At 40.0% G+C, this 26,888-nt stretch overlaps 1 protein-coding gene across 14 annotated transcripts in view; it reads right to left on the reverse strand.

Moving 5' to 3' along the window:
• UNC80 (unc-80 homolog, NALCN channel complex subunit) overlaps positions 1 to 26,888 on the reverse strand; it is a 215,899-nt gene that overhangs the window by 20,547 nt on the left and 168,464 nt on the right. For 13 of the 14 annotated variants that reach the window (XM_072813432.1, XM_072813428.1, XM_072813427.1 and 10 more), the window contains 13 exons: positions 26,633 to 26,729; positions 21,482 to 21,652; positions 18,394 to 18,486; positions 16,960 to 16,995; positions 16,429 to 16,647; positions 11,390 to 11,590; positions 9,107 to 9,230; positions 8,026 to 8,151; positions 6,670 to 6,793; positions 5,742 to 5,948; positions 2,599 to 2,783; positions 1,791 to 1,956; positions 217 to 396 (listed from right to left, as the gene is read on the reverse strand). In XM_072813432.1, coding sequence (XP_072669533.1) covers positions 217 to 396; positions 1,791 to 1,956; positions 2,599 to 2,783; positions 5,742 to 5,948; positions 6,670 to 6,793; positions 8,026 to 8,151; positions 9,107 to 9,230; positions 11,390 to 11,590; positions 16,429 to 16,647; positions 16,960 to 16,995; positions 18,394 to 18,486; positions 21,482 to 21,652; positions 26,633 to 26,729 — 1,929 coding nt within the window. The remainder of the gene's footprint in view (positions 1 to 216; positions 397 to 1,790; positions 1,957 to 2,598; positions 2,784 to 5,741; positions 5,949 to 6,669; positions 6,794 to 8,025; positions 8,152 to 9,106; positions 9,231 to 11,389; positions 11,591 to 16,428; positions 16,648 to 16,959; positions 16,996 to 18,393; positions 18,487 to 21,481; positions 21,653 to 26,632; positions 26,730 to 26,888) is intronic. The other variant, XM_072813429.1, reaches the window with a different exon arrangement.

The following is a 26,888-nucleotide window of genomic DNA, read 5'->3' on the forward strand; positions in this document are numbered from 1 at the left end:
CTGACCTGAGCAGAAACCAAGAGTCAGACACTTAATCGACTATACCACTCAAGTGCCCCACAATTCCATTTCAAAACCTTTTTGTAAAAAATGACCAGGGGATCAGAACTGCAAAGGGTCAGAATGGCTTAAATCCTTCCCAAGCCCTCATTTGCATGGCCATGCTGTGTCACACATGCCACCCCCACATCTACCCCATTCTGCGGGGTGACCTACTTTCCTCATCTTCCTCATCGGTCCTACTCAGGGTGTCCTGCGAAGCCTGCTGGGAGGGCTCACTGTCCTGCTCCCAGACAGTGCCAGTGCCCGTGTTGGAGCGGGACATGGTGGCCAGGCTCAGGCGGTAAGCGGACGTGGAGGTGCCCACAGTACTGATGGATGTCTTCCCTTGGTAGGCTGGGGGATGGAAAGACCAAAGAAAATCCATGGTGAGGGTCTTGAAAGAAAACAAATGCTGGCTTCAAATTCCTCCCTCATGTCAAGGCTACTTGTACTTTTTAGGAAAGATCAGTTAAATAGCTTGTCCCAGATAAATGGTCTTTAGGATAAAGTATCAAGTGGAAGTGAGATAGAAGAAGGAGGAGAAGGAGGAGGAAAAGGAGAAGAAGAATTAGCTATTGATTTATTTGTAATTGAATAGCTTCCTTGTGGGAATGTAGCATCTTTAATAACATAAAATGCTTTGACATTTCTTCCTTTCTCATGGCTTTGCTTTCAAATGTTAAGGCTGGAAGAATGCAAAATAGTTTTGACATGAATTGAAGCTTCCAACTTGGCAGATTTTCCTGAGAAATATACCTTTCCTGACACAAGCATTTAGGAGTAATAAATGCATTGTCTGATAGGAACTTCTCAATCAAAATCAGAATACGTAATCAAAACTGCGTTCATGTTCTCCTTTTCTGGAAATTATGACTTCTAAAATATCCCCTTGAATGTGTCAGGTTATTTTATTATAAAGCAGAATATTTGAATGGCACTCTGCAGCTTTCAGTAAGATTATACTTGTCAAAATCTTGGTCTTTAAAGACATTGCCAGGAATAATATATTTTAGAAAAGAAAAAAAAAAAGGCCACATGTATGATAGTCTATTTATGGGTAATGACTGCCCTCTAATGGCAGATAATGATTTGTTTTCTCTGCTAGTAATTTACTGTCAATAATTATAAAAAGTAAACAAAGAACCCCCACAAGAAAACCTTTTAAGTAATATACAGAAAGGACCTCCTAGCCTGCCAACTCTAATTCAACCCTTCCTTCCCTGATTTGTAAAAGTTAAAGGCTTTGTAAGCAATCATATTAGTTCGAAGTCCCCTCCCTGTGGTCACTGTCAGGTGTGTAGATTCTTTATTCTCTACTGAGTCTCAGTTTCCTCATTCTGTAAGGGACTCTCAGTTATGCACCTTATAGGCATCTGTTCTTATAGGCATTTGTGTGGATTAAGTGACATAACACCTATGAAACCATCTCCCGTATGATAGATGCTCAAAGAATGTGAATCCCCCCTCTCCTTTCCATAAAGGGCAAGCATTTCAAGATTTTTTTTTCTAGTTAAATAGCCAAGAAAGAGCTTAACTTCTGAAATGGAGATTGAAAAATATGTTTAGAAGAGAGTAAAATTCAAGTCTTATGATACCCCTTGCTTTGTTGCTGACAATGATCCCATGGTCAAGTCTACTGGTTAACTCATACATGGTTCCAAAGAGAATGGTGACCTGGACAAAGGCATTCTTTGTAGGGTGTAGGTTTCACGTGCCAAACGGATTCAAAACACCCCATGGTTACTCACCTGAGCCACTATGAACTGCCTCTTTTAGAATTTTTAGTTCACTGTTGAACTCAGCAATGAGGGAGCTCTTACACAGAGGGCGTGGGATGAAGCGTCGCTCTAGCTGGTCAGCAATGTGCTGCCGTGCAGAAAGCTCTTCGTGATTCTCTGCTGGCTGGGCCAGAAGCTGAAAGGAAGGCATGGATTCTCAGATCCTCAATATTTCCCAGCTGTAAAATGGGCTAATTATTGTACCTATCTGTCCAATAATTGGTTGTGAGGATTAAATAAGGTAATGCAAATGAAGTTTTTAGAATGGGGCTTTATACAGGAAGCTCTGAATCAATACATTATTTTGAGTCGCTGCCCCCAGGAAATTGGGGCATGAAAATAACAACACAGTAGCTGAATCATGAGGATTTCAGGGGAGGAAACATGCTTTAAGTGTTCTGTCTCTTTCATGTTTATTTATAATCAGATCTGTGCCAAGTCACTGAAGAAAGGAGAACGTTCTTCAGATCATCCATTGGGCCGATCTTTTTTTTTTTTTTTTTTTTTTCTTTTTCCCTAGGAGGCAGGGCTGAGTAGAGAGAGAGCAGAGTTTTAGGGACTAAAATAAAGTCCCTCACTGTGAAGGGACTTCTGACATGAAATGTTACCCTCTGGGATCTGTTTTTGAGCTGTTTTCTCACAAGCATGGTCCCAACAGGTCCTACTAACTGGCCATCCTACATCCCTTGAGCACTGCTGCCACAACCCTGCCTTAACCTGGAGAAGAGCACATCCCGGGGTGGGGGGTTGTCACTTCTGGGAGAAGCACACACCACACCTTGCACTGGATGAATGGGCGCAAGAGCACGAAGATGGGGATTCGGGTCCGCACGATGAAGTCGAGGAAGTCCCACAGGGCCAGGCCTCCCACCTTGCGCAGAGCCATCTCCTTCACCTGGAGGCTCAGCCAGTACCACTGGCTTCCCAGCTGCCTCTCAAAGCAGACGAGAATCACCTTCAGCGCTTCACACCAGGAAGAGAGAATAGTAAGCCTGCATACTTGGGCTTCAGAAGAACCTGCTCACATCCACAGCCCTTTATGCGTCAGAGAGGATTTTTCTGAATTTCTAAATTGGCTCCATGTTCCCAAGAACTTACGTGTACTCCTGAGCGAGTGTTCTGACATCACGACAAACATTTGGATGTTTTGATCTGTTCTGATCTTGATTAGGAGAACACAGCCACCTTTCTTAAGTACCTTTACTATTTTGGAACACCCGGGCAAAGTGTTCATAGCACTGAAAGGGCATGTGTTATAAACATAACGCGTGGCTAATATTTTGCTTTCTGGAAGTTCTGTCATAGTGGCTTCACAGTAATACTAGCAATATACTAGTAATATACTAGTATATAATATATAAATAATATATATAAATATATATAATATATATAATAAGTATATAAATATATATAAAACTAGAAATATACTCACCCCTAAGCTAAAACATGGGTGTTTTAAAAGATTTTTTCTTTTAAGTGTAGCAATACTATATTTTTGTTATTTAAAGTAAAATCAGACTATGCAGAAATGCACAAAGTTAAAACAGAACAAGGCCTTCCCCTTCCCAGCTCCCTTTCTGGCCCCATCCTCATCTGCTCCTCAGAGGAAACCAGGAAAACGTGTTTGAGTATATCCTTCCAGATGAAAAAACTCCATCCTCCCTCCTTCCTTTCTCCCTCTCATGGTGGAAGTCATGTTTATTACTAAACCTTGTTGGGGTTCTTTTACAATATCTCTTTCTCCCTAGATTCTGGAAGCCCTGTCACCATCTGCATTTATTTATTGTTCTTTTAGGAAGAAGATTTCCCAAACAGCGTCTCGGGACAAACCAGAATATCATAAGGATGTCAAACGTTATCGTGGGAGCATCCTCTGGCACCTCAGCTCACCGCATGGTGTCTGCTATGGGGCAGTCAAGGGAAACTGGGCTTTCTTGATCGTGTCTTAAGGCCCATCTCAGCAATTAGACACACAGAATCCCAACTCCCTTCAGCCTTCAAAGTCACACACGCCTTTATCACTTATTTAGGACATTTCTAGGGGGGAAAACCATGCCATATAACACAAAGAGAGATGTTATAAGGTCTTCTTTACCCCTCCGCCTCCTCCCCTTCCTCAAAATCTCATTTTTCACAGCAATCATTCATCCCAATTCCTTTCCCTCGACTAAATTAAACAAACAGACAAAACCCAACACTCCTCTTTCCCTTCTCTGAGCTTAGTGACATTTCTACTGCCGTGTGCCTGTTAGTCTTCTTTGGGTTTTTGCCATTCTGCTTTCCACCTTCACCTCCGTCAGCCCAGCACATAAACAGGATAACAAAGGGCTCAAGAGCGGGGACTCTGTTGCCAGATGGCTTGGATTTGAAATTTGGCTCTGTTGTTTATGAACTGTGTGGCTTTAGGTAAGTTATTCAACCTTTTTAGGCCTTTGCCTTTTCATTCCTAAAATGAGAAGAATGTTTACTTCTTAGAATTGTTGTGAGGTTTCAAAGTATAGAAAACACTGCTTAGTGCACAGTAAGTGTTCAAAATAAATCTAAAAATCAATTTGAAACAGAGATCCAGTAGCCTGGCCAAGTAACCAAAGGATCCACCTTCATTAAAAAAGCAGAAAGCAGGGTGAACTCGCCAAGCGTTTTCTCCTCTCCTTGCCTTAAGTGGTAAGCCCTCTGTCTCCAGCATCCTCTTTGCAATGCCAAACCTTATGCAGAGAACTGTCCCAGAATCTAGATTTTCTTTGAACTCCATATTTTCATGGCTTTGGCAATTAAGCCCCATGTGGGTAGGTCCTGTGCAAACACATTCTTATTTCCTTTTTTCCCTTTTCATTTTCACTGTCAATCACATAATTTTCAAATGCTTACATTTATTTATATATGTATGTAATCGCTATGCCCAATGTAGTGCTCAAACTCACAACCCCAAGATCAAGAGTTATATGCTATGCTGACTGAGCCAGCACGTGCCCCAAATATTTCCCCTTATGATATGGTCCAAACACCTCACACACTCCAAAGTCCTAGGACCTGTGTTGACCAGTATGTATGGTTCATCTTCTACTCCTCACACCACAATCTACTTCGATAAATTGAAAAATGTCAGGCACGATCTTCTTAACTTGTTGCTTTTGAGATTTCCTGCTGCCAGTACTCCTTATTCTCAGAGCTATGGCAGGAGTGTTTCCCCACACCCCCCTCCCATCCCCTAGGCTCAGTTCATTCAGGGCCAAGGGGTGGCTCTCCAGTGTTGTGTGAGTCAGGACCAAGTTAGAGGCAGGCGTGGGGTGATGGAAAAGTAGGAGTGGAAGCAGGGAAGGAAACTGGCAAGCCTCTGGGGGGAAAACAAGTTGACTGGCCCCACCAGAGTGAAAATCTAGATGGAGATTTAGAGATGATATTGTAAGGGAAGAAAAATAGCTAGTAGTGGGCTGTACTGCTGGGCCACCAAGTCTCACTGCTCCCCTCGAGGGGCTCCATATAGGGGACAGACCAATGAGTCCCATGAGTTGTGTCCCCATATACTAGTCTCAGTCTACATCTGATAACAGCTGCCAAGGATAACCTCATTAGTGATCTCATACTTAACCAGCAAGGAGGAATTCTTACTGCAGATGCCTTCCTTACATGTCCAGATGCTGTTAGAAAAACAACCAAGTAATAGAGGCACCACAGATAGAAAAAAACTTTGGGGTTTTTTTGGCATATGTTTATAGAGTCTTTTGCAAGGGTGATGTCTCTTACTTGCTCAAGTGGCTTCTTTAAATACTTTCTGGACTGAGGTCTTTCAAAAGAGTTTTCAAGTCAAGATGTAATGTAACTCAATAAGTACTTACATTACACATCTAACACACACACACACACACACACACACACACACACACAAGTGGTGGGGGTGAGGGGAGAGGGGAGAGCACCCACCCAAGTAGGCTGCTTGGCTGGTGGACTCTGCTAGGCCTTCCCGACGCAGGTCTTTGCCTGCGTCCCCTGGGGTGGAGCAGTGGGCGGGGGAGCTCTCCAGCATGAAGTTCTTGCTCCTCGACGTGCTGATGATGCGCGGCGGCAGGAGCACATTGATGACCGTCTGCAAGAGCAGCTGCACCTCAGGCTGTTCCAGCCATGGGCTATCTACAGAGCAGAGTTCGCGAGAGGCAAGTGGAAAGGAAAGCCCGTCACAAGGCCGACTTCCCACATTAGACCCAGAAAAATTCAGCTCTCTTTCCAATTGCAAACTAGAGCACCCTAGACATTCGGGTGTTTGCCCACCCAGTATAGCTTCTCCTCTGGGCAGAAACCACATTCCTGATACTGGGTAGTTTTCTCCATAGTCAACACCCGAGAGCTTGTGTTCTTAGCCAAATCTCTGCTTACCATTTCAATCTCCTTTCTTTTCTCTGCTCAAATACTCATAACGTTTTGTCTTTATATTTGAGATAAGCTCTTCCTAAAAGAAAAATCCCCCAAGAAGGAAGAGTAATGAAAATATATTGGAATGTAATGGCAGCAGCAGGGTTTATTATGCTAACCCTGATGGCAGTAGATTATAAAGTCCACTCATTGTCAATTCGTACCATGCTGTATTTCAGGTAATACCATTTTCTTAACAGAAATAATGTTCTCCCAATTTTTGCTGTACTGAAGGACATATCTTCTAAGAAGTGGAGCAGAGAAACTCGACCCAGGGTCGCTAAACTGCAACGAAAGAAAAACTCTATTTCCTAGGATAACCCTGTTTAAATCATTCACATCAAATTCAGTGATGGCCTTCATGGGAAAAAGAATAAGAAATAACAGCCTGACACTTAGGAAAACAACAATGATAAATTTCCTTTAGTTAAATTAATCAGACCTTTGCTTCCAGATCCTACTGTGAGCACAAATGGGATGAGTAGATTTAAAAGCATCCCCTCCCTTCGCTCTTGATTGGTGAATGGAGAGATCACATGGCTTAAAGGAAAATCTTCTTTTAAAGCCTGTGCAGCAATAATAGAAAACAAAGATTAATTGACCCCCACACCCATTCGGTATGTTTGTTTCTACACAGCACGCTGGAGACGGTGACTCCCTGTTGGCTGCTCCTGGAAACTACGAATTCAATTGCGCTGCATACAAGATTCACTCAAAACTGATACTTTACCATTTGCTTGACATAACTGAGAGTTATGTACCTAAAAAACAGCAACATCTTGAATATCAAATGCAAAGTTGTTGTAGTACTTTTGGTCTGGTACAAAAACCACCACATATCCCCATTCATTTGCTCCATGTGTCCACCGATAAATATTTTAGAGATAAAAGAGAAAGAATAAAATGCGAACTTGCCACCTGTCCCATTTGGTAGTTATTTAAAAGTCCTCTGACCTCTGTATAGGGCTTCCCCAAACCAGAAAGGAATAGGTAATATAGAGAGAAAGAAATGATCTCTGTACGCGGGTTATTAACATGAATCACTTTAGGGATCATTGTTTGCTTAGTTTCTTTTCTACCATCACCCATTCTCTGGATGATGGACCGTTGAGCTAAGTTGTCAGATAATGGTTGCATTGTTGCCCATTTACATCAATTGCATATTTCCCACCAGTCACAGAGCTTTCTGATGATCTACCACTCTCTAAAATTAGGTGACACACAGCAAGAGGCAGGGGAGTTGGCATTCTGCACTTATTGCCTTGGGAATAATTATTTTAATTTCAAGAAATAAAATAACTGGGAGAGTAAAAAAAAAAAAAGAACAAGAAAAAAAAAAAGGAAAACAACCACAATATTCAACCCACAATCATTAAATTAGATATTCAAAGTCTAGCAGTAACACGTGAAAGAATGTTCTATTGCAATTCTTTCCATGAAGAATTTAAAACCAGACTTTGAATACTACTGTGTCTTTTAATTAACAATTGTGAGCTGATTATCTGTGAATCATTATTTTCCTGAGGTCTCACATGCAATTTGAAATGACGCAAGTGGTTCCTGGGGTTGTGGCAGGACCACATGACTCTGCTATTTTTGAGATCTCGAGAAGAATTACAGAAGCACAACTTAGGGCCAAGCTCAGGACTGACGCTCCAAACCCGTAAAAGTTTGGGAGATGTTTACACTTTTGTTTCACAGATTTTGCCCAGCCTTTGCAGAAAAAGAAGAGAACACCATGATCAGGTGCCTCCACGAGCAACTTAATGAGCGTGACAAACAGGTAAGGCAGTCACACCTGTATCTGCAATGCTACAAGCCGGACAACAGCTGTGCTGAAGGGCAGAGGTGGTGAGAGATAAGGGCTGAGATGAAGAAGGGGTAATCCATCAGCAACACTGGAAGGTCCTACCACTCCCATCACCTGAAATACAAACAGAGCACATGACCAGCCTTGACTATTGCAATTTCATGCGACCGGAGTAAGGGAGTCTCATTCAATAATCATAATGATGATAATAAGATAATAATGATCATAATAGAAATTTGAAGGTTGGACATGTTACTTTCAATCTGTTCTTGTCGCCTCCTTTGGAAGGCATGTAATGTCTGGAGTCTGATCACACGTGACACTGGATTCAGCCAAGGTTTTGTAGAATGTTGCTTATAGCTTATAATGAGAGATGAACCAAAAACTATTCTAATCAGGAGATTGGACATACTTACTGGTGGATTCAAAGGAAGGCAGTCCACATTTTTTGATGGAGCTGGTACTGACAATGATGATGGCATAGCTCTATTTGCACTAGGCATTCCAGCTATAGAGTTATTGCTCAACTAGTTAAGCAGCAGATCCTACTCAATGAAATGCTCTAACATGATTTCTACATCGTACAAAACCTTGTGAGGACCAGACTCTAGATATTACATCAACGATAAAAAAGTTTTTTTTTCTTCCCCTAGATCCTAGACTGGCCAACTCATATCATCATTTTGCACTAAAAAAGCGGAAAAAATTCTCTTTGCATTTTAAGCTCCCCCACCCCAGACTACCTCAACTTCTAGCCAATTGTGCGGTCTCCACCACCCCACTCTCCAACTGGCAGCCCTCAACTCTCAGCGCAACTTAAAGAGGCAAATTGTCAAAGTAGTGCGTGGGAAGCAGCACACCAAAATCCCACTTGCGTAGGGATGGGCCCCCTCATCTCCCCACGCACCACCTTGAAATGTACCTCACTATTTTCAGTGTCACCTGAGCCGTCTGTTTTCATGGGTAGGTAGGGGCACAAAGTGGTTGACCTGTAAATCTTCAATTCAGAGAAATCAATAGCAGAGTTAAATTTTGCAAAGTTTCATAAGGTTGCCACTTGGCTACTCACCAGATTGACACAGACATTGATCAGTGACCTAAGGTGAGGCAGGAAGGATATGATTGGCTGCCTCTGAAGTGTCAAACAAACCCCTTCAATCAAATTGCTGGCAGGCTCCCACTCAACCTGTCGCCTGGAATACAATATAGGAGCCATTAGCAGCGTGGCTCCCTTCTGGAGTCAGTCTGAAACAAGTGAATGGGACAGTGATTCTGACACCATCTAAGACAGGACAGGTGTCTGAGACAACAAAGTGCTTCACACGGGATGAAGTTTACCCATGTTGTTCCAAAAGCACAGAGCACACTGGGAAGGGAAGAAGATACTGAAAACGTGGCAGAGGCACTCCTGCCCCACTCGACTAATGAGACAAAATCTATTGAAGAAAAAACAGAGATGATGAATGGGTTGCATTTTAAGTTCCCTGGTTTCAGCTTTGACAGAGGGTATAAGACTACAATTTTAGGAAACCCGTCACAGGGGCCATTACTCCCAACAGAACTAACCTGACCACAAGGCTGCGTTTCTGTAACCTATTTATTAGACTGCAATTGATCTTGTCAGCTGTTATACCAGGACACAACTGATTAGGTTTATATGGTTTACCTCCTGCCAAAAACATGACATTAGAAGAAAACCGTTCATTTAAAAAGTGTTCTTTCTTGGCCTCCTAAGAAATGAGATTTTTTTGGCTACTTTCTATGGTCATATAAATGGTATAAGTCTAAACCCAATTAGATGAACATGGGATTTTCTGTAATAAAAGTCAATGCAGTCTGTAATTGTCTCAGTACCCAAAACAGACATCTCCGTGGCCCCCCAAATAAACAGGTTGGGTTTTACTGATATCAATGCTATTTCTAATATTATCCTGGAAACAGTTTCTAAGCTTTCTAAATATAAGCTTTCTAAGCTTATATTTCCTATAAAAATGGATCATCTACAATGACAAAATGGAAATGTTCGTAAATGAGGACATGTTGACATCCTGATTCTCAAGTAACACAAGGTCAATTTTGGTCAACATTTCCCTTGTTGAGCAGAGATCACCTGAAGAAATTAAATCCAAGGCAACCTCAAATTCTTAGGATGTACCCCAAAGAAATTACCTACAATTGACCCATCTACTTTTAGGAAGCATGATGCTCTTTACAACTGGGCTTGATTATATGACAAATGAGTCAGCCTATGGAGATGTCTGACATCTTTATATACAAAGTTATTTAAGAAAAAGAATTTATTTTGGCACACCCTTTTAAGAATGAGAAGACATGCCATTTGCCAATAGGCACAAATGTTCCATTGGGGCCACTAAAAAAAGTAGGTGTGTGGTAAGGACAGACATTTCCATGCCACTGAAATAAATAATCTTGAAATAACGTGTAGGCATTCATCATGCTAAAAAGGAACAGAGGAACAAAGTATCAATTACTGGAATGAAATCTTTCAATTTCTTTTTTATAAATCCAACAACTCCTGATGGCTGCATAAATGAACAAGAACACAGGCTAAAACCTGGATAAGTTCCAACAAATTGAATGCTAAGTGCCACAAATTCTTAGGCAAGAGCTGCACTGAATTGGAGTTAAGTTTAAAGGGACAGAAAACGTTCTCATTAACTCAAATTTGACATTTCTGAGTTAGTAGGTTTATTGGCATTTAACCAATTGAACTGTCTGCTCATTGGTCTCCAAACTGGACTCAGATCTCCAGGCAGTCTGGTTCAGAGGCATCCCTGCATAGAGAGTGGATACTTCAGGTTACTGAACAGAGATTAAGGGTAATAATGTTAATTTAATACCACTGTGAATTAGATGAAATGGTGAAACTTAGTATTTGTTACTAGTCCTGGGATTTTTCTCAGAGGCTATGTGGCTGCTTATTGTTAAGATTTGTCACTTCTCAAACTGATACCTAAAATACTCTGTTAAAGCCAGTATTCTTTGAACATTGAATTAATTTTTCTTTTCTCCTCAGTTGTTTTATTCATAAGGCACACCTTGCCTTATTTCAAAAGAAATTGAAGGATACTCACTGAATTTCTTATGTGTGTCAGATGAAGAACATGATAGCTAAGATATGAACAGATTTTTCAAGATGAACACATATAATTTTAAAGAATATATTATTTCTTCAAAACGTAGACCCTGTTACTTATGCATTCATATACCTGGTTAGCTATGCACAAATACCAACAGAAAACTTTCAAGTCATTCGTTCAACTCCGGATTGCACCACCATCTTAAAAGATGACAAACCCTAACTTTGAAGCTTGTAATACCAACAGCTCACCTCAAAGTAGGCATCTTATGAATTTTGTTGAACATTCTATCCAATCTCTTTAAAATGAGGATAAGGGCTGGCCTCACTGCCTCGGCTGTCCAGTCGGTAATGGGTAGCATCTCCATGATGTAGCGCCGAAGCCCACGGCTCTCCATCGTCTGGGTGTCATATGGTGCCAGCTTCAGAAGAGAGTGTGCAATTTCTGCCAACCTAAATTTTTTCAGAGATTATTTTTAAAAAACATGGTTTATTATTAAAATCAGTAATTTTTACATAAGTTCAAACTCCTTGTACCTTTCCCCTATCATTTATCTTATCTAAGAAAACAATCCCTCTGGTTAAATTTACATCTTTCCCTACAGAGACAGAGCTGAAGTTTGCTGGGGAGAAATTCACAAACATGCTAACCAGCACCATTTAACATTCATGATTTCCAATCACAAGCTCACCCTTAGTGTTGCAAAGCAGGTCTACTGTAGGCCTCTCGTCTGCTTACTTATTCCTCTTGAGAATTATACTTTCTTTTTCCCTCAGTCCTACAACACAGTTTCAGATAGAACCTCACACTCTGCTAATACCATTTTCTATTTTCCTGAGAAAAGGGGACCATTCAGAAACTTTCCACATGATCCCATCAATTCAATTCATCTGTATCTGTAAATTATCCCTTTTTTCCATATCACAAAGGAAGATAATCCATCTTCCCATACCCAACTGCCCACTTCACTTGAGCGTTGTGTGGCATACATACTGAGTGTCTATGATCTCATTGCATGACACTAAGAACAAGTCAACTCTCTGATCAAGATTATCTGTTAAATTCCCATCTCAATGGATATAAAGGCAAAGTGTCTCAATATTCCCAAGGAACACTGATCAGATCTGATCCCTGGCTAGCAGGAGTTCTTATTTGTCTACACTGTATCCACACTGGTTTCTTTGTGCCAAACTTCAGATTCACCACATGTTCCAAAGTCCAAGAATTTGCTGTTCTCTTGGGTATTTAAGGTTTCCTCCCTCATGCATGTATCATGTTTTCTCAACTGTCTCCTTACAAAGAAACCATTTTCTAATTAACTATAAAACATGAAGTTCAACCATCCTAACTCACTCTTACTTTGCTTTACTTTCTATAAATCATATCCGTCTCACTTTTTATTTTTTTTAAAGATTCTATTTATTTATTCATGAGAGAGAGAGAGAGAGTGAGAGAGAGAGAGGCAGAAACACAGGCAGAGGGAGAAGCAGGCTCCCTGTGGGGAGCCCAATGTGAGACTTGATCCCAGGACCCAGGATCACACCCTGAGCCAAAGGTAGATGCTCAACCACTGAGCCACTTAGGCATCCCTGAATGTGCATGTCTTAAATAATTTTAAACAGCCTGTATGTTCTTCTGTTTATCTCTTTCTCACAAATGTGCCATGCAGAAAATTGTTTACTTTTTAGTTCGTATGATGGATAAGAGCATGTCTATATGCACATATTTCTTTTCCCTTATTATTTTATAGATAACATTGAGAAATGCTTGAGAAAGCATCAATCTGTCTATTTTAAGCACAAGAACAGTATTTAGAACTGAATTTTAGTCATTTTATGCATTACTACCTGAATTTCTCTAATCCCTGCTGGTGTTAAAAAATGAATTTGCATTGAGCATAACACAAACATTTCCTTTAATATAATCTTTGCTGTACTAGCACATAGATAATCTTTTGGTAAAAAAAAAAAAAAAAAAAATCCTATGTCATTTCCCGGTGAGAACACAAGAGATTTTCTAATGGAGAGGGAGAGTTGAAGAGAAGGAGGCAAGGAGAGGAGAGAGAGAGGGTGAGAGAGACTTTGCGGACCTTATTATCCTGCTATATATACTGCTGCTTTGGCAGCTCTGGTTTAGGCAAATGAAACATTAAATTCCCTTAGGGCAGAGACTCTATCTAATCAGAGATCCTTACAGTCAGCCATATATTTTGCTAACACAGGATTACAGATTGCCTCTTGGTGCTTTGGCTTGAATCAAATACTTCAGGTAGGGATCCCTGGGTGGCACAGCGGTTTAGCGCCTGCCTTTGGCCCAGGGCGCGATCCTGGAGACCCGGGATCGAATCCCACATCGGGCTCCCGGTGCATGGAGCCTGCTTCTCCCTCTGCCTGTGTCTCTGCCTCTCTCTCTCTGTATGACTATCATAAATAAATAAAAAAATTAAAAAAAAATACTTCAGGTAAATTTCTCCTCTTATATCAAGCCATTCCTGTTTTTATCAATCTTTTCTCTTTGAGTGGTACTACCCATTCTTATGATTTTAAACACCACCTATGTGTCCATAGTTCTGACGGTTACATGTATCCAAATGTATATTTAACTCATAAGAGAAAGCCTAAATTATCCCTCTTGATTGATGCAAGGCAGAGCATATGGGTCTATCCCTACTTAGCAACACAGAATATCTCTGGCCAGAGATCATGGCAGGTCCTTTTTTAATCAAAAACTTGTGAGAAATTGCATTAATAGTGGTCATTGAGTCTATTTCCTGGCAGTAAAAAATCTGCCTATCCTGCAATAGGCAATGAAATAATTGTGCTTTTAAATCACATTATCTTGGCTTCAGATAGGTTGCTCTTGATGAATTGTATTATGATGTTACGCCAACTTTCAGTACTGACAGGCATCCAGCCATGTGAAACTAACACTTTATTTATCACGCGGGTGTTGTTCATCACACCACTCTTTCCTTTTAGCAAACACCAACCAGGAGACATTTCTTATTCTTTGTATTTTAAAAAAAGTAATTTTTTATCAAACAACTAGTTGTTTTTATCTTACCAACACTATGATTTTATAATTGGTCATTTCCTCCTCATTGCTCTGACAACTTGGAAGCTCAAAATCAAATTTATGGTCATGAATAGCAGCTAATCTGATCAAATCATATAGATTTCCTATATTGATGTTATTGTAAACATAATTATTTCCTTGCTAATTTTCTACTTTGTTTTGACTCTCTAACTTGTATATTCTATCCCTTTGCTTAATTTTCTTTTTTAAAAAGATTTTATTTATTTATTTGAGAGAGGGAGAGAGTGTGCGGAGGCACAGTAGGAGAGGGAGAGAAGCAGACTCCCTGCTGAACACAAAGCCTGATGTAGGGTCCATCTCACAACCCTGAGATCATGACCTGAGCTGAAATCAGGTGTCAGACACTTAACGACTGAGCCACCCAGGCACCCCCCCTCTGTTTAATTTTCTAAGTTGCCTTAAGTATTTTGTAAATTAATAAATACATAGATAGACAAACATGGTGTATATAGTACTCGCAACAATGCACTGTGGTTCTTTTCTTATGCGTGCTTCTTCTATTAGACCGTGGTCATGGTGAGGACCAGGACTTTATTTTACATTCCCAGCGTCTAGCATAGTATTTGGATCATGCTCATTAGCATTAGTATCTGTTGAACTCCATCAATTCAGTGCCAGGACACTGATGTAAGTCATTTGAACTATAGCCCACTTAATCTTTTAACAGGGTTTGGCCTCTGGAGAGAGCTCCAGATCTAACTAACACTCTCCTCTTCTTCCAAAGGCTTTAAGTAGTTACAAATGATTGAATTAAAGGACGGTTACTAACCCATGATCCTGATCTTCCTCTTTCTCTCTCATCCATCTTTTAGGAATCTCATCCCTTTCTGCCCACAAAATGGCGGTTGGTAGAAGTGATAGTCTGATTCTAGGGAATGTGATGTTGCTTTGTTCACAGGATTACTTGGTTCAGCTAGCCATCATCAGTGGGAAAGGAGGAGAGAGAGACTGAATGGAGCACTTGGTTGCTATGGCAACAGGCTCATAATACTCCAAACTTTCCTCCCCCTCCCCAGTGTAGGTGCTGAGATTCTCAGTGTGAAATAAGCTCTTCCCCATTACTGTACGGTGGGAACATGAACACATTTGAAACTCTGGAGTCCTGGGTGTGGGCCAGCCTCTCAGAGAATGTGAAATTAGCCTGGAGGAGAAAGAGTCTGTCTTCTCTCTACATTTATAGACTCTCATTTTCGCTCACTTCGTACTTTCTAAATTTTTCAAGGGATAATTTTAAGAAAAAAGTTGATAACAATCAGGGAAGCGGGATGTATTGCCAAATAGCAGTGTTATTCCTGAATGGCTAGAACCTGACTCTACCTTTAGCTTTATGAGGATACTAAACTTTTCAAGTGAATATTTTGTTACCCATGGAATTTTTCTTTCAAGGGATTTTTATGACTTTTTACACATTGTTACAAATCTAAATGGAAGATCTGGAATCATGTTTAAGAATCTGAGAATACAGACATGGGCTTTGGGCTTCGTGGTTTACGCAACAAGTGAGATGTGACATCACCACAGGAAGAAGGAAATATGAGTGCACAGAGACGCATTTCTAGGGCCTCTCCCCGGCCTACCAACAGTAAAAATTTTTAAACGATGACTGGCCTCATCCAGATCAGAATTTCCACCGGACACTTTTTTTTCTTTTCGAAACATTGGAAGGCTATCATGCACAATTTGTATAAAAGGGTTCCAAGCAAAATGGCTCAGAGTTAAAACTGCTCACTTCCCTGCAGGGCTCATTACTGAGTCCACAGGTCGTGTAGGAACAGAGCAAGTCTTTGGGCAGTAAGCAGTATTGAGTTTTTTTTCCATGTAAGATGATAGGAAATGGATTCTTGTAAAAAGTCAGAATCTGGGCAATAAATAGTACCTGGATGAAGGCTACTTTTATACAAATTTAGATGATGAAATTTCCCTTTTCCTCTCTTTTATTGAGGAGCAAATATCTGGACTATGCTTCTCTGTCTTTAAGAGTTTTCCCCCCTGCCAACCTTGAGATCCTTTTTGATAGACTTAATATACATTTTCCTAGATGGCCCTATATGATATGCATCCAAGCCACAAGAAACAAATCATTCTGAGTATCCAAGCTCTTATCCTGAGATATCGCCTCCCCACACCCCCACACCCCCAAAACCACATCCCAAGCTGCAGCTACACTCAGAAGCAGGGAAAGCAAGGATGATACCTCATGTGTGACTTCACATCCAGCAGCTCCAGGGCAGTAACCCGAGGTTCCCCAGCCAGGTTTTGCAAGATCTTCAGCCTTGGCCCACAGTGCTTATAAAATTCGGTACAAATATTCAGCAGGGACTCCCGAGGTCTTCTGAACTCCTCCCGAGCAATTCGTTCATCCAGTTCCTCTCTGGGAAGGCCTTGCCCTTCCTCCAGTAAGTGAAGATTCTCCCTGGGGAATTATAAAAGGTTAACTGGGGGTCTGAAAAGGTGGGGGTGGAAACTGTGAGAAGAGAGTTTTGTACGATTCCTTCTATTATGTATCATATACATTAATGAGGAGAACCTGGTCTGCAGGGTAAACTTTCTTTCCTGCCATCCCAAATTGCAGTGGCTTTACACAAGCCACTTCCTGAGGATGTACCCAGAAAGAGTATGTCATGCATTAATTAAATGAAATCTAATGGGAACTATAACCCAGCTCAAAAGGCAATCATAACAAGATGTCAGAATTAGTATGAAATCAGGGCTTGCTTCTCTGTACCTGATAAAGTGCAGTTTGGCGCCTTGCTCCTGGTACCTGGAAATCAGAAGAACAGTCTGTATAACGATGAGAGCAAGAACAGGGGCTCTATGGCAGGGCTTCTTAAGGACTGTTTCTTACGAAAAGCCCTTGAATCGACACATTTTGATAAGCTCACAAATGCACATACACTAAACCTAAAATACAAAATCTTTCTCTTTCATGTGGCTACCGTACACACTGCAATCATAGGTGCTATGAAAGCTGTCCCACTGGCATATAATTCGTAGAAATACATGTTATGGAAATACATACAAAGTGGTCATGGAATGTAGCCAAATGAGGGGACTTTTGAAAAACTTTGAAAGTAAAGTGAATCTAGTTACAGTTTTAATACCATGTGCTCTGTTTCAGGCGATCAGGGGAAGAACTATCAGGGGAAGACTTCCTTTCAGTTCTGGAGACTTACTTCTTTACGACTAATTGATAATAGGACTTTAGAAACTCTCTTTTTCTGTGTATCTTTCTCTGGTGGTTGAATTTAGCCACTGAATACCACTCAAAATATATATATATTTTTTCTTAATATAAGAAACTGAGGCATGGGTTAACCATCACATCAGCTAATTTACAGTTGGCTTTGGTATTTGTTTTATTCCTAATATAAACGATGAGCACGGAATTAACTTTATATAAAGGATGATACATTCTTAAAACTGTGCTTCAGAGAGAATAGAACATTATGAAGTTTCTCCTTAAGATCTCCCTACTAACTAACTACTCCATACTGGGAAAAGAGAACTATTTCTCTGATCTGCGGTTTGTCCTACTTAAATCTTCCTTGAAGGAAGAAGCTAATTAAATGTGTGTGTGTGTGTGTGTGTGTGTGTGTGTGTATGTTAAAATATTTAGATGTTAATGCAGACAGAATGAAGCAGTGTTGAGTATTAACTAGTATAACCAGTGTCTGAGTTACACTAAAATATTTAGGGAGGGAGATTAAGTCAATGACCATGAGAGCATAATTTAAGGCCCTAAGTCAAAATTTGGATGGAACGCCTGTGGAAAATCTGTCCAGATGAAAGAAAGTTGACCCTGTATAACTGCCCCCAGGAATGAGAAACCACCCCCTGATTATTATTGTTTCATTTGCCTTTTTCTTGGAGGCAAATGAAACAACACTAGCATAGTTCAAAGACCACCCAGACAGCAGAGAACATCTTGCATGTTCATGAAAACAAACCGACACAAATGCCAATTTCTGAAGGTGGCTTGGATTTCTCTCTGACAATGTCAAGAGAAGCCTTATAACTCTACATGCTCACCTTCTGTTCTTTTCCGTGGAGAGTTTCACACTCAATATTGACTATTTTCAAGATTCCTTTCATTCCCAACAGCTGAGATTCAGGTTGTATGAAATTGAAAGACCACAAAAGAATAAGGCCAGTGAATTACCTGGTGTTCACCCCAGACGACATGGTGTGATTGGCTGTAGTGGTTCCCTTATGACCTTGGTCACACCTGCTCATCTGTGGGGCTGTCATGGGCCTGCAACAGGGACAGGAACCACCACAACAAAACAACAGCAACAGAAGTGGAAACATTTACAAGGTCCTCAAGTTATGGAAACTCACATAAGTTTTATATTACTCACAGAGTCTAGTTGGGCGTTTCTGTCACACACTGGCTGTCTCTGTTCTGAGAGGCACTTTAAAGGGAACACTGATTCGCAGGGGTCTATTAGCATACCATGATTTAAGCCCTTCTACTTCTTGGTTCTGAGTAATAAACTATGACACTTCAAAACAGACATTTATGAACTCAGACTTCTAAGTCTGTATGATTTACTTAGAGGTAAGAGCTCATTTTTCAATTTGACAGGTACCAGGAAGTTAACTGTTCTAAATAATACATAAAAGATAAAGACGTATCTGCCATTTTGACCACATATGTTGTAATCAATGACCTTATTTTTCTGAAAAACTATCAAAGAATGAGGAACTCCCTCTAGTCAAAATTATACCTAAGACTACCCAGAGAAGTGAGTAAATTAGTGTCTATTATAAGTCAGTAATTTAGATGTCCAGAAATAGATTTGAATCATCCCATTTTATATTTGCAGGGTTTACTTTAAGTATTAGATAATCTTTGCCTCTCTATTAGTATCTGAGAGATGGAAGGGATGATGTACCTTTTCAAAACAATTGCTTGTAGGAACTCTTTAAGGCTTGCCTCTAGGATGCTCATTTTCTGTACCCTGGGTGTGCTGGAAAATAGGCTTTAAACAATCACACTAGACCTTCTCTTCCTGTGCCATTGTTATGGACGGAGAATTTAAAGATGGTCCCAGGACCCTGCACTCCCCCTAGTATCACCCCAGTGATCACAAGCTGTTATACCGCCAAAGGGAAATCATTTGGATAGGCTAAATCTAATTGCACCAGCCCTTAAGAAAGCAAAGTTTTTCCTCACTAGGAACAGAGATATTTGAAGCATGAGAAGGACCCAGGGCACCATCGTTGGCTGGAAGAAAGAAGGGGCTATGTGAGAAGTAAGACAGTACCCTCCTAAGGTAGAGAGCGGCCCCTGGCTGGCAGAAAGGAAAGGGGACCTCAGACCTAAAGCTGCATGGTGCTGGATTCTGCCAAATACCTAAATGACATTGGAAGTGGATTTTTCCCTGGAACCTTCAGATAAGAGTCCAGTTTGATTGCCATCTTCATTTTGGCCTTGTGAGACCCTGAGCAGAGAAACCAGCTGAGCCTGCCCAGAAATATAAGATAATACATGTTTTGTTTAGGCCCCTAAATGTGTGGTACTGTGTCACAGTGTCACATAACAATAGAAAACTAACCTTAATACAGTTGTAATATACTTATTTGTATGTTACTACCTTTTTAGCTGTTAGTTTGTTCATGAGTAAAGAAATTAGAATGTAGAGGTGAAATGGGGTTCTTCTTATCTTCTTGTAAAAACAGCAAAGTCCAACTTTATTGTGAATAATCACCAGCTGAGCCATGAGGCTAGTTCTCCCCTCTGCCAAGAGACTATTCAATACTCTGGAATATCTAGAGCCACAGAATTTTAAATGTCAGTAATATTATCCATAACTCTTGGTGGAATTTTGGGTAAGTCAATTTTGGATTAGTTAATTGACTTATCCTGATAGAATGGAAAGGAGGAAAGCACTGAGATTGCATAATATGAAGAGAAATAACAAAAGTGGCACTTAGGAAAAACTGACATAACCAGAGAGGTGTAGAGGAAAGAGTATAAGTGACATTTCTCCTTAGGATGTTCTTCCTCCTAGGACTCTCATGAAACTGACATCAAAGCATCGGGACTGGGTCCCATTGGAAGAGGCGACTGGCCATAGTACCCTGTTCCACTACTTCCCATCTCCTCAGCCAGGTGTCCCACAAACCCTTCAACACTGGCAGTCTACCAAAGGCTTCTGGACTACAGTCTGCTTCCTAGGTTGGCAATGTTGCTCATGATTAGAAACTAAACATATATTGACTTAATGAGTCACAATCTTACTTCCTCCTTCACTTGCTAGTGCACGCTAGGTAAGTCCTTCCTGGACTGAGGGATTTCAGCCTGGGCTCATCAACAGGGCAAGATGGATCTGAGGAAGTTGGTGTCTTTTGGTGGGAGTAAATACCAGACAGGAGCTAGGCCAAGGATGTGACCAAATGGGATGGAGGGGCAGAGACACCAACCCAAGAAGAAGACTTCCCTATCTCTACTCCACGGAACAATATCTCCTTCTAGCTCATTTTAGATGGGAACAGAGAAAGAAAGCCAACCATCTGCATAGCTTCCTACCTCCACTCACCATTCCTCTCACTCTGTCTGCCCCGTCTCCTCCATCCCCATCCGGCCTCTCAATGCCTTCTGCTTCTGCACCTGAGACCTCTGTGACAGGACTAACTTCTTGGCACTTTATTTAGGGCTGAACTCTGGTGTCAATGTACCTTTCCATTCCCAAATCCCCCAGCCTGCTATTCCACCCAGCACCACTGAGCCTTGCCCCACAGAGAATCTGAATTCTAGCATTAGAATAAAATTCTGTCGTTTATGTTTGTTATATTTTCTGAAATTGTAGTGAAAAAAACACAACTCTTCACAAACAATAATAATAATAAAAGGTGGCTTAGTTGGAATTACAGACATTTCACATCTCAAAAAATAATATAAAATCTAATAAAAATATAGGTCATGTTTTCATATTCACTACATCGGCCCTTTTATAAAAGATTCACTCACTATTGGGTTAAAACTACCACAGAAGCTCAGCAAGCTATATGCAGATGTGTTCATGGTATTGTTATTACTATTATTATTATTAATTATTCAGAATACTTAGCATTATTTATCCAAACAACTTAAGGGCTTAAATTTTCAGCCACAAAAGGCTGAGTTCAGCAGGTGTGTGTCAATAACGATAGGGTTTTAGACATTCTTAGTGGCCACGTTTTTTTCTTCTTCTTTTTGGCAGTCACATACCATGTCAGGTATTGACTATTTGTGTGTGGATTACCTGGTGAGGACCTCTACACTGTACAGAAGGGCCTGTAGGGAGGTCGCGAGAGCAGCTGTGGCAGCGATCTCCTCTCGGGCAGCAGGTACTGTCTCCACTTGTGATGTCTGCCTCTTTAGCTTTTGGAGATAGCAGGGAACTAGAGCTTCCAAGACCATCAGCATCTGAAGACTTTAATCAACAGAAAGGAAACCAAGTCACATTTTACATTCTACTTTGGTTGGCTGTGTTTTATTTGGGAGTTCAAAAGAATGAAAAACCTCCAGAGTGATGACTGATTCTGAACCCCCTTCCCACCTCAACCAAGTCAAGAGTAAGTAGAGCTGCTGGAAATGTTGACCGCCACCAATTAATTAACTAATTAATTGATTACTTGAGTACCCAGTAAAAAGTGAGGAAATTCTGCTTGATTATATGATCTAGTTGGGAGGGGAAAGTAGCATATATACAGCTGGTGGAAAGAACAGAATAATGATAGGTGGGGCTATGTACTCCAGCTAGAGAAATGAGCATCACAATGGTCAATAAAGCTTCCACTCGGGGATTTCCTAGGTGATTCGTCAGCTGAAACAAATTTTAGAAGAGCTAAAACCCTTCCCTGGGAGGCTGGCCTCTTAAAGGTTAAGCAATTTTTGAGAAAGAGCCTGTGGAAACAGCCTTTGTTTTTCTTTTTTGTTTTTTTTTCTTTTTTCTTTTTTTCTTAGTTTTATTTTATTTTATTTTATTTATAAATTTATTTTTTATTGGTGTTCAATTTGCCAACATATAGAATAACACCCAGTGCTCATCCCATCAAGTGCCCCCCTCAGTGCCCGTCACCCAGTCACCGCCGCCCCCCCCCACCTCCCTTTCTATCACCCCTAGTTTGTGGAAACAGCCTTTGTGATGCAGAACTGAAAATGAAAATGGCTGCTTACTGGAGTGAATAATTAAAAAATAAATCTCAACTACATTTTAATAAGAGACACATGTTAAATACAAGTACATAGGAATGTTGAAGGTAAAAGTAAGAACACCAATCAGACTTATCATAAAGCTATAATAAGTAAGACAGAATATTGCTGCAAGTGGTGAGGGACAGAAGCAGAAAGACGTTCACCTTTAGGCCAGAAGGCTGATCTATAGCCTGCTGAGGTCTGATAGGGATCAAATACACGCTGGTTGCTACATTCTTAAAAGGTCTCACGACTGCCTATGTATCTCACCAATAGTTAATACTAAACTAAATGAAAAGCACAAGAGAAATCTTGTAAAAGTAATTTTATGAGAAGTTTGAAGAAAATATTTGTGATCTAATACTCCCTGCATGTTGCCTCCCCCTTGACCACAAAACATATAATCACCAGCTTTGTACAGCAAAAAGTATAGCTCTTTCTGACTACGGATCCTGTCCCCATGCTATTTAAATAAACTTACTAAGCTGCATCATATAACATCTTAAGAGTTCTTTCTTGGGGGAAAAAAAAGGGAATTCTTTCCTGGCTGCTGCACTCCATGACCCCACAACACAAGGAGAGACAAACAGACATGTGGGACAAAATAAAGAGTCTGAAACAAATCCACACTTGATTTATAACAGTGATGACATTGCGATGCAATGGGAAATGCTAGTCTTTTCCATAAATGGTGCTCAGTCTATTGTCTATTATATCTGTATGGGAAAAAGAAATTTTGACCTTACTTTACATCATACTAAAAATTAATTTCAGATGGATTATCTGAGTATGAGAGTAAATACAATAAAGCATCTGGCAGATAATATAAGGGGATATATTCACAACCTTGGGCTAAGCCAAGATTTCTTAAGAGGACACAGAAAGCACTAAACAGTGAGGTAAATTGTAATACGTTTGACTACATTAAAATGAAGAATTCTGTTCATTAAAAGATAATGTTAAGCAAGTAAAATTATAAGTCACAGAGTAAGAGATGTTATTTGAAATGCATATAACCAGTGGTATGCTGGCGTGGACATTTAACAGGGCAAACAAGATAGTCTAGGTATGCATCTGTTTCCAACCCCATGTTCAATGATGTCATCCTGTTATCTCATACTTAGCCATTGCTACATGTTTGACCAATTAGCAATGCTACATGAGGGACTCTTCCCCCAGAGAACTGGCTATTAAATGTTTACCAGCACCCCAGTACATATAAGCTAAAAGTACTTATGTCAGACTCCTTAGACAAATTCTATATATCAAATAAAAAAATACTGATAATCTCATTTAAAAATGGGTGTAAGGGGAATCCCTAGGTGGCTCAGTGGTTTAGCGCCTGCCTTCAGCCCAGGGCGTGATCCTGGAATCCCGCGTCAGGCTCCCTGCATGAAGCCTGCTTCTCCTTCTGCCTGTGTCTCTCTCTGCTCTCTTTCTCTCTCTCTGTGACTCTCATGAATAAATAAATGGAATCTTTGAAAAAAAAATGGGTGGAAGACTTCAATAGACACTTTGCAAAAGTGGATATCTGAGTTTCATTAAACATCTGGAAAACTTCCAAACCTTTCAGTTGGTAAGAGGGAAATGAAGACTAAAACCACCACAAAATATCACTAGAACCCAACGAAATAGCTAAAATAAAGACTGAGTATATCAAGTGCTGATGAGTCAGTGGTGTACTGGAATGATCATACACTGCTGGTGGGAATGGAAATTGACACAGCCATTTTGGAAAACCAGTAGGATCTACTAACACAAAATATACACATATTCCATGACCTACCATAGCATTGCCACCTACAGAAATATAGACATATGTGCTCACAAAGATGTATACAAAAATTTTCACTGCAGGATTATTTAATAGCTTCAAATGTGATATAATACAAATGTCTGTCAATGAGAAATCAATTGTGGCACAGACATTACATGAAATATTCCAGATGAATGAAGAGCAAACTGTGGTCACATACAATTATATGGATGAAGCTAACGAAATAATATTGAATAACAAAAGTTGAACATTGAGGGATCCCTGGGTGGCGCAGCGGTTTGGCGCCTGCCTTTGGCCCAGGGCACGATCCTGGAGACCCGGGATCGAATCCCACAACGGGCTCCCAGTGCATAGAGCCTGCTTCTCCCTCTGCCTGTGTCTCTGCCCCTCTCTCTCTCTGTGACTATCATAAATAAAAAAAATAAATAAAAAATTAAAAAAAAAAGTTGAACATTGAAACATACTATATTATTTCACTTGAATAGAGTTTAGAAATAGGCAAAGATGATTTGTGATGTAAGATAGTGGCTCCTCTGATTTTTCTATATGAGTGGTAGTTGTACAGATGGGTTAACTTTATGGAATGTTGGTGAAACTATAATATATAATATATATAATATATAATGAAGCACCAGGTATAGAGGTAAAACTATAACATTATGACTTTTAAAAACTTTTATGTATAAAAGTTATATTTAAATAAAATACATTTACTTAAAAAATTTAAGTACAATAGGGACTTGGTGTTACCAATGTTGAAGTGTTGTAAGAATTATACTTATTCCTTGAGAGATATCCCAGGGAACAACTGTTTAAGAGATCCTGATTCTACTCAGAAATTTAAGAATCCCTAAAGAACAGAATAGGGGACTAGGGAGGATAATTCTTTAATTTTCAATTAACATAGCAATATTGGACTTTGGCCTGTTACTTACAGTGACAAGAGAATTTGATTGTGAACTCTAATTTCTTTTGATTTCAGAGTTTTTGAATTTTACTTGAGAGAGGATTTCATGTCTTTCCAGAAATTTGATAATGGGAAATAATTTTTAGTTAAATCTGGGGGTTTTCTATGTTAGAATCCTTATACCTTTTATTATTGCAGTGTCTCATTCACTTCATCTCACTGCAGATCCTCTGATACACCTATTAACAATGTACACACTTGGAATGGAAAATAAAATAGGGAGTATTTTTACACCCAGGAATAGAGTGGGCTTGGAATTAATTTAGCACAGGTTTTCATTCTATTCTCAAGCCTTTTATGGAGCTGTGGTACTATAGAAGGACCCAAGGAAAGTGGGAGCAGGACCACCATTATAGACTGCAGATTTGCTCTCTTGAGGGTCATAGCCACCTTCTGGTTGACCACTATCATAATGTTTAATCCCCAGGGTTAACACGAAAAAAGCTGGGACTCATAGGGGAATGGCTATTTCCTACTCATTCTTCGTGTACAAAGAGTTCAATTAATATGAATCCTCGTCCCCCTTTGCCCCTTTATACATTCTGTTCTAGGGAAGAAGGAAAGACTAATCTGAGAAGCAAACTGATAAAGATACACTGGCAAAATCAACCCAGTTCTTCCCTTCTTCCCAGAGCTTGCCAACAGAGTAGGACTTCTTTCCTCCACATTGAATTTTCAGAATGGTCCTGTTTCAAACTTGAGCTTTATACCAAAAATATGATAGCATATAACATGAGATTTTGTTTATGAGTTAGATATTACAAGAAAAGGTCAAAGTAGATTGAGAAGTTGAGAGGGAGAGATTCCCTAATATTGATATAACTGGGGAGGAGGGCCATTGGGCTGATTAAGGCAGCATTGGGAAACACTTAAAGGAATATAACTCTATTATTTTTAAGGATAACTACATAACATCCATGATTCATTTGAATCATTGTCTCTGTCTTTAAAAAGATCTATTTTAACAGCAAGATGAGACTGATTTTCATTTTGCATATCACTACAAAAATCAGACCAGAGCCAATGTCCTGGAGTTGGGATGACACTTTCCATGTGAATCCTTTGGATTCCTTACACTTGGCAAAATGACAGGCAAGATTCATATCTTGCTCTTTGTGTGAAAGGAGTTCTTATTGCTCCTTGAAAAGCATTTTCTTCAATAGTTTAAATGTCTTCTCTGGAATTTTGTTTTCTATTAATTTGTATTACATGTCATGACGATATTTTCTAAACAAGACTAAACGTCTTAGCTGCTGCACAAATAAATTCCAAATTTTAGGGAAGTTTAAATGAATGAAGATGTACTACATTTTCCAGAACCTATGCTATGACAAGTTTCCTAAGTGTAGTTATTGAAAACACATTTGCCAGAATATTACAGGATTATATCAGCAAACATAATGTTTATATTCATTTTTTATTCCTTTGCCGTATTTACAAATCACAAGGCCCAGAATAAAGGGCTGCATTACCTTCTGAACGACTCAGGAGCATATGCCACCACAGTAACACAGAGCTTAATGGCCTCACTTATAGAGAATGTCAGGTCTTCGTTTCCATAGCAGAAATCTGAAGGGACAGAAGGTCAAGGTACAAAGTCAGAGTGGATTCCTCCAGAAATAAAGAAGAAATTAGCACTCTTAAAATTCTAGTTATATTTTATTGCCATTCTTCATCAGGCTTTACTCCTAAACTGTGAGCATTAATAATTTATTCATCTAAAGGGAC

This window comes from Canis lupus, chromosome 36, assembly GCF_048164855.1.
Source record: "Canis lupus baileyi chromosome 36, mCanLup2.hap1, whole genome shotgun sequence".
In the NCBI taxonomy this organism is placed as follows: Eukaryota; Metazoa; Chordata; class Mammalia; order Carnivora; family Canidae; genus Canis; species Canis lupus.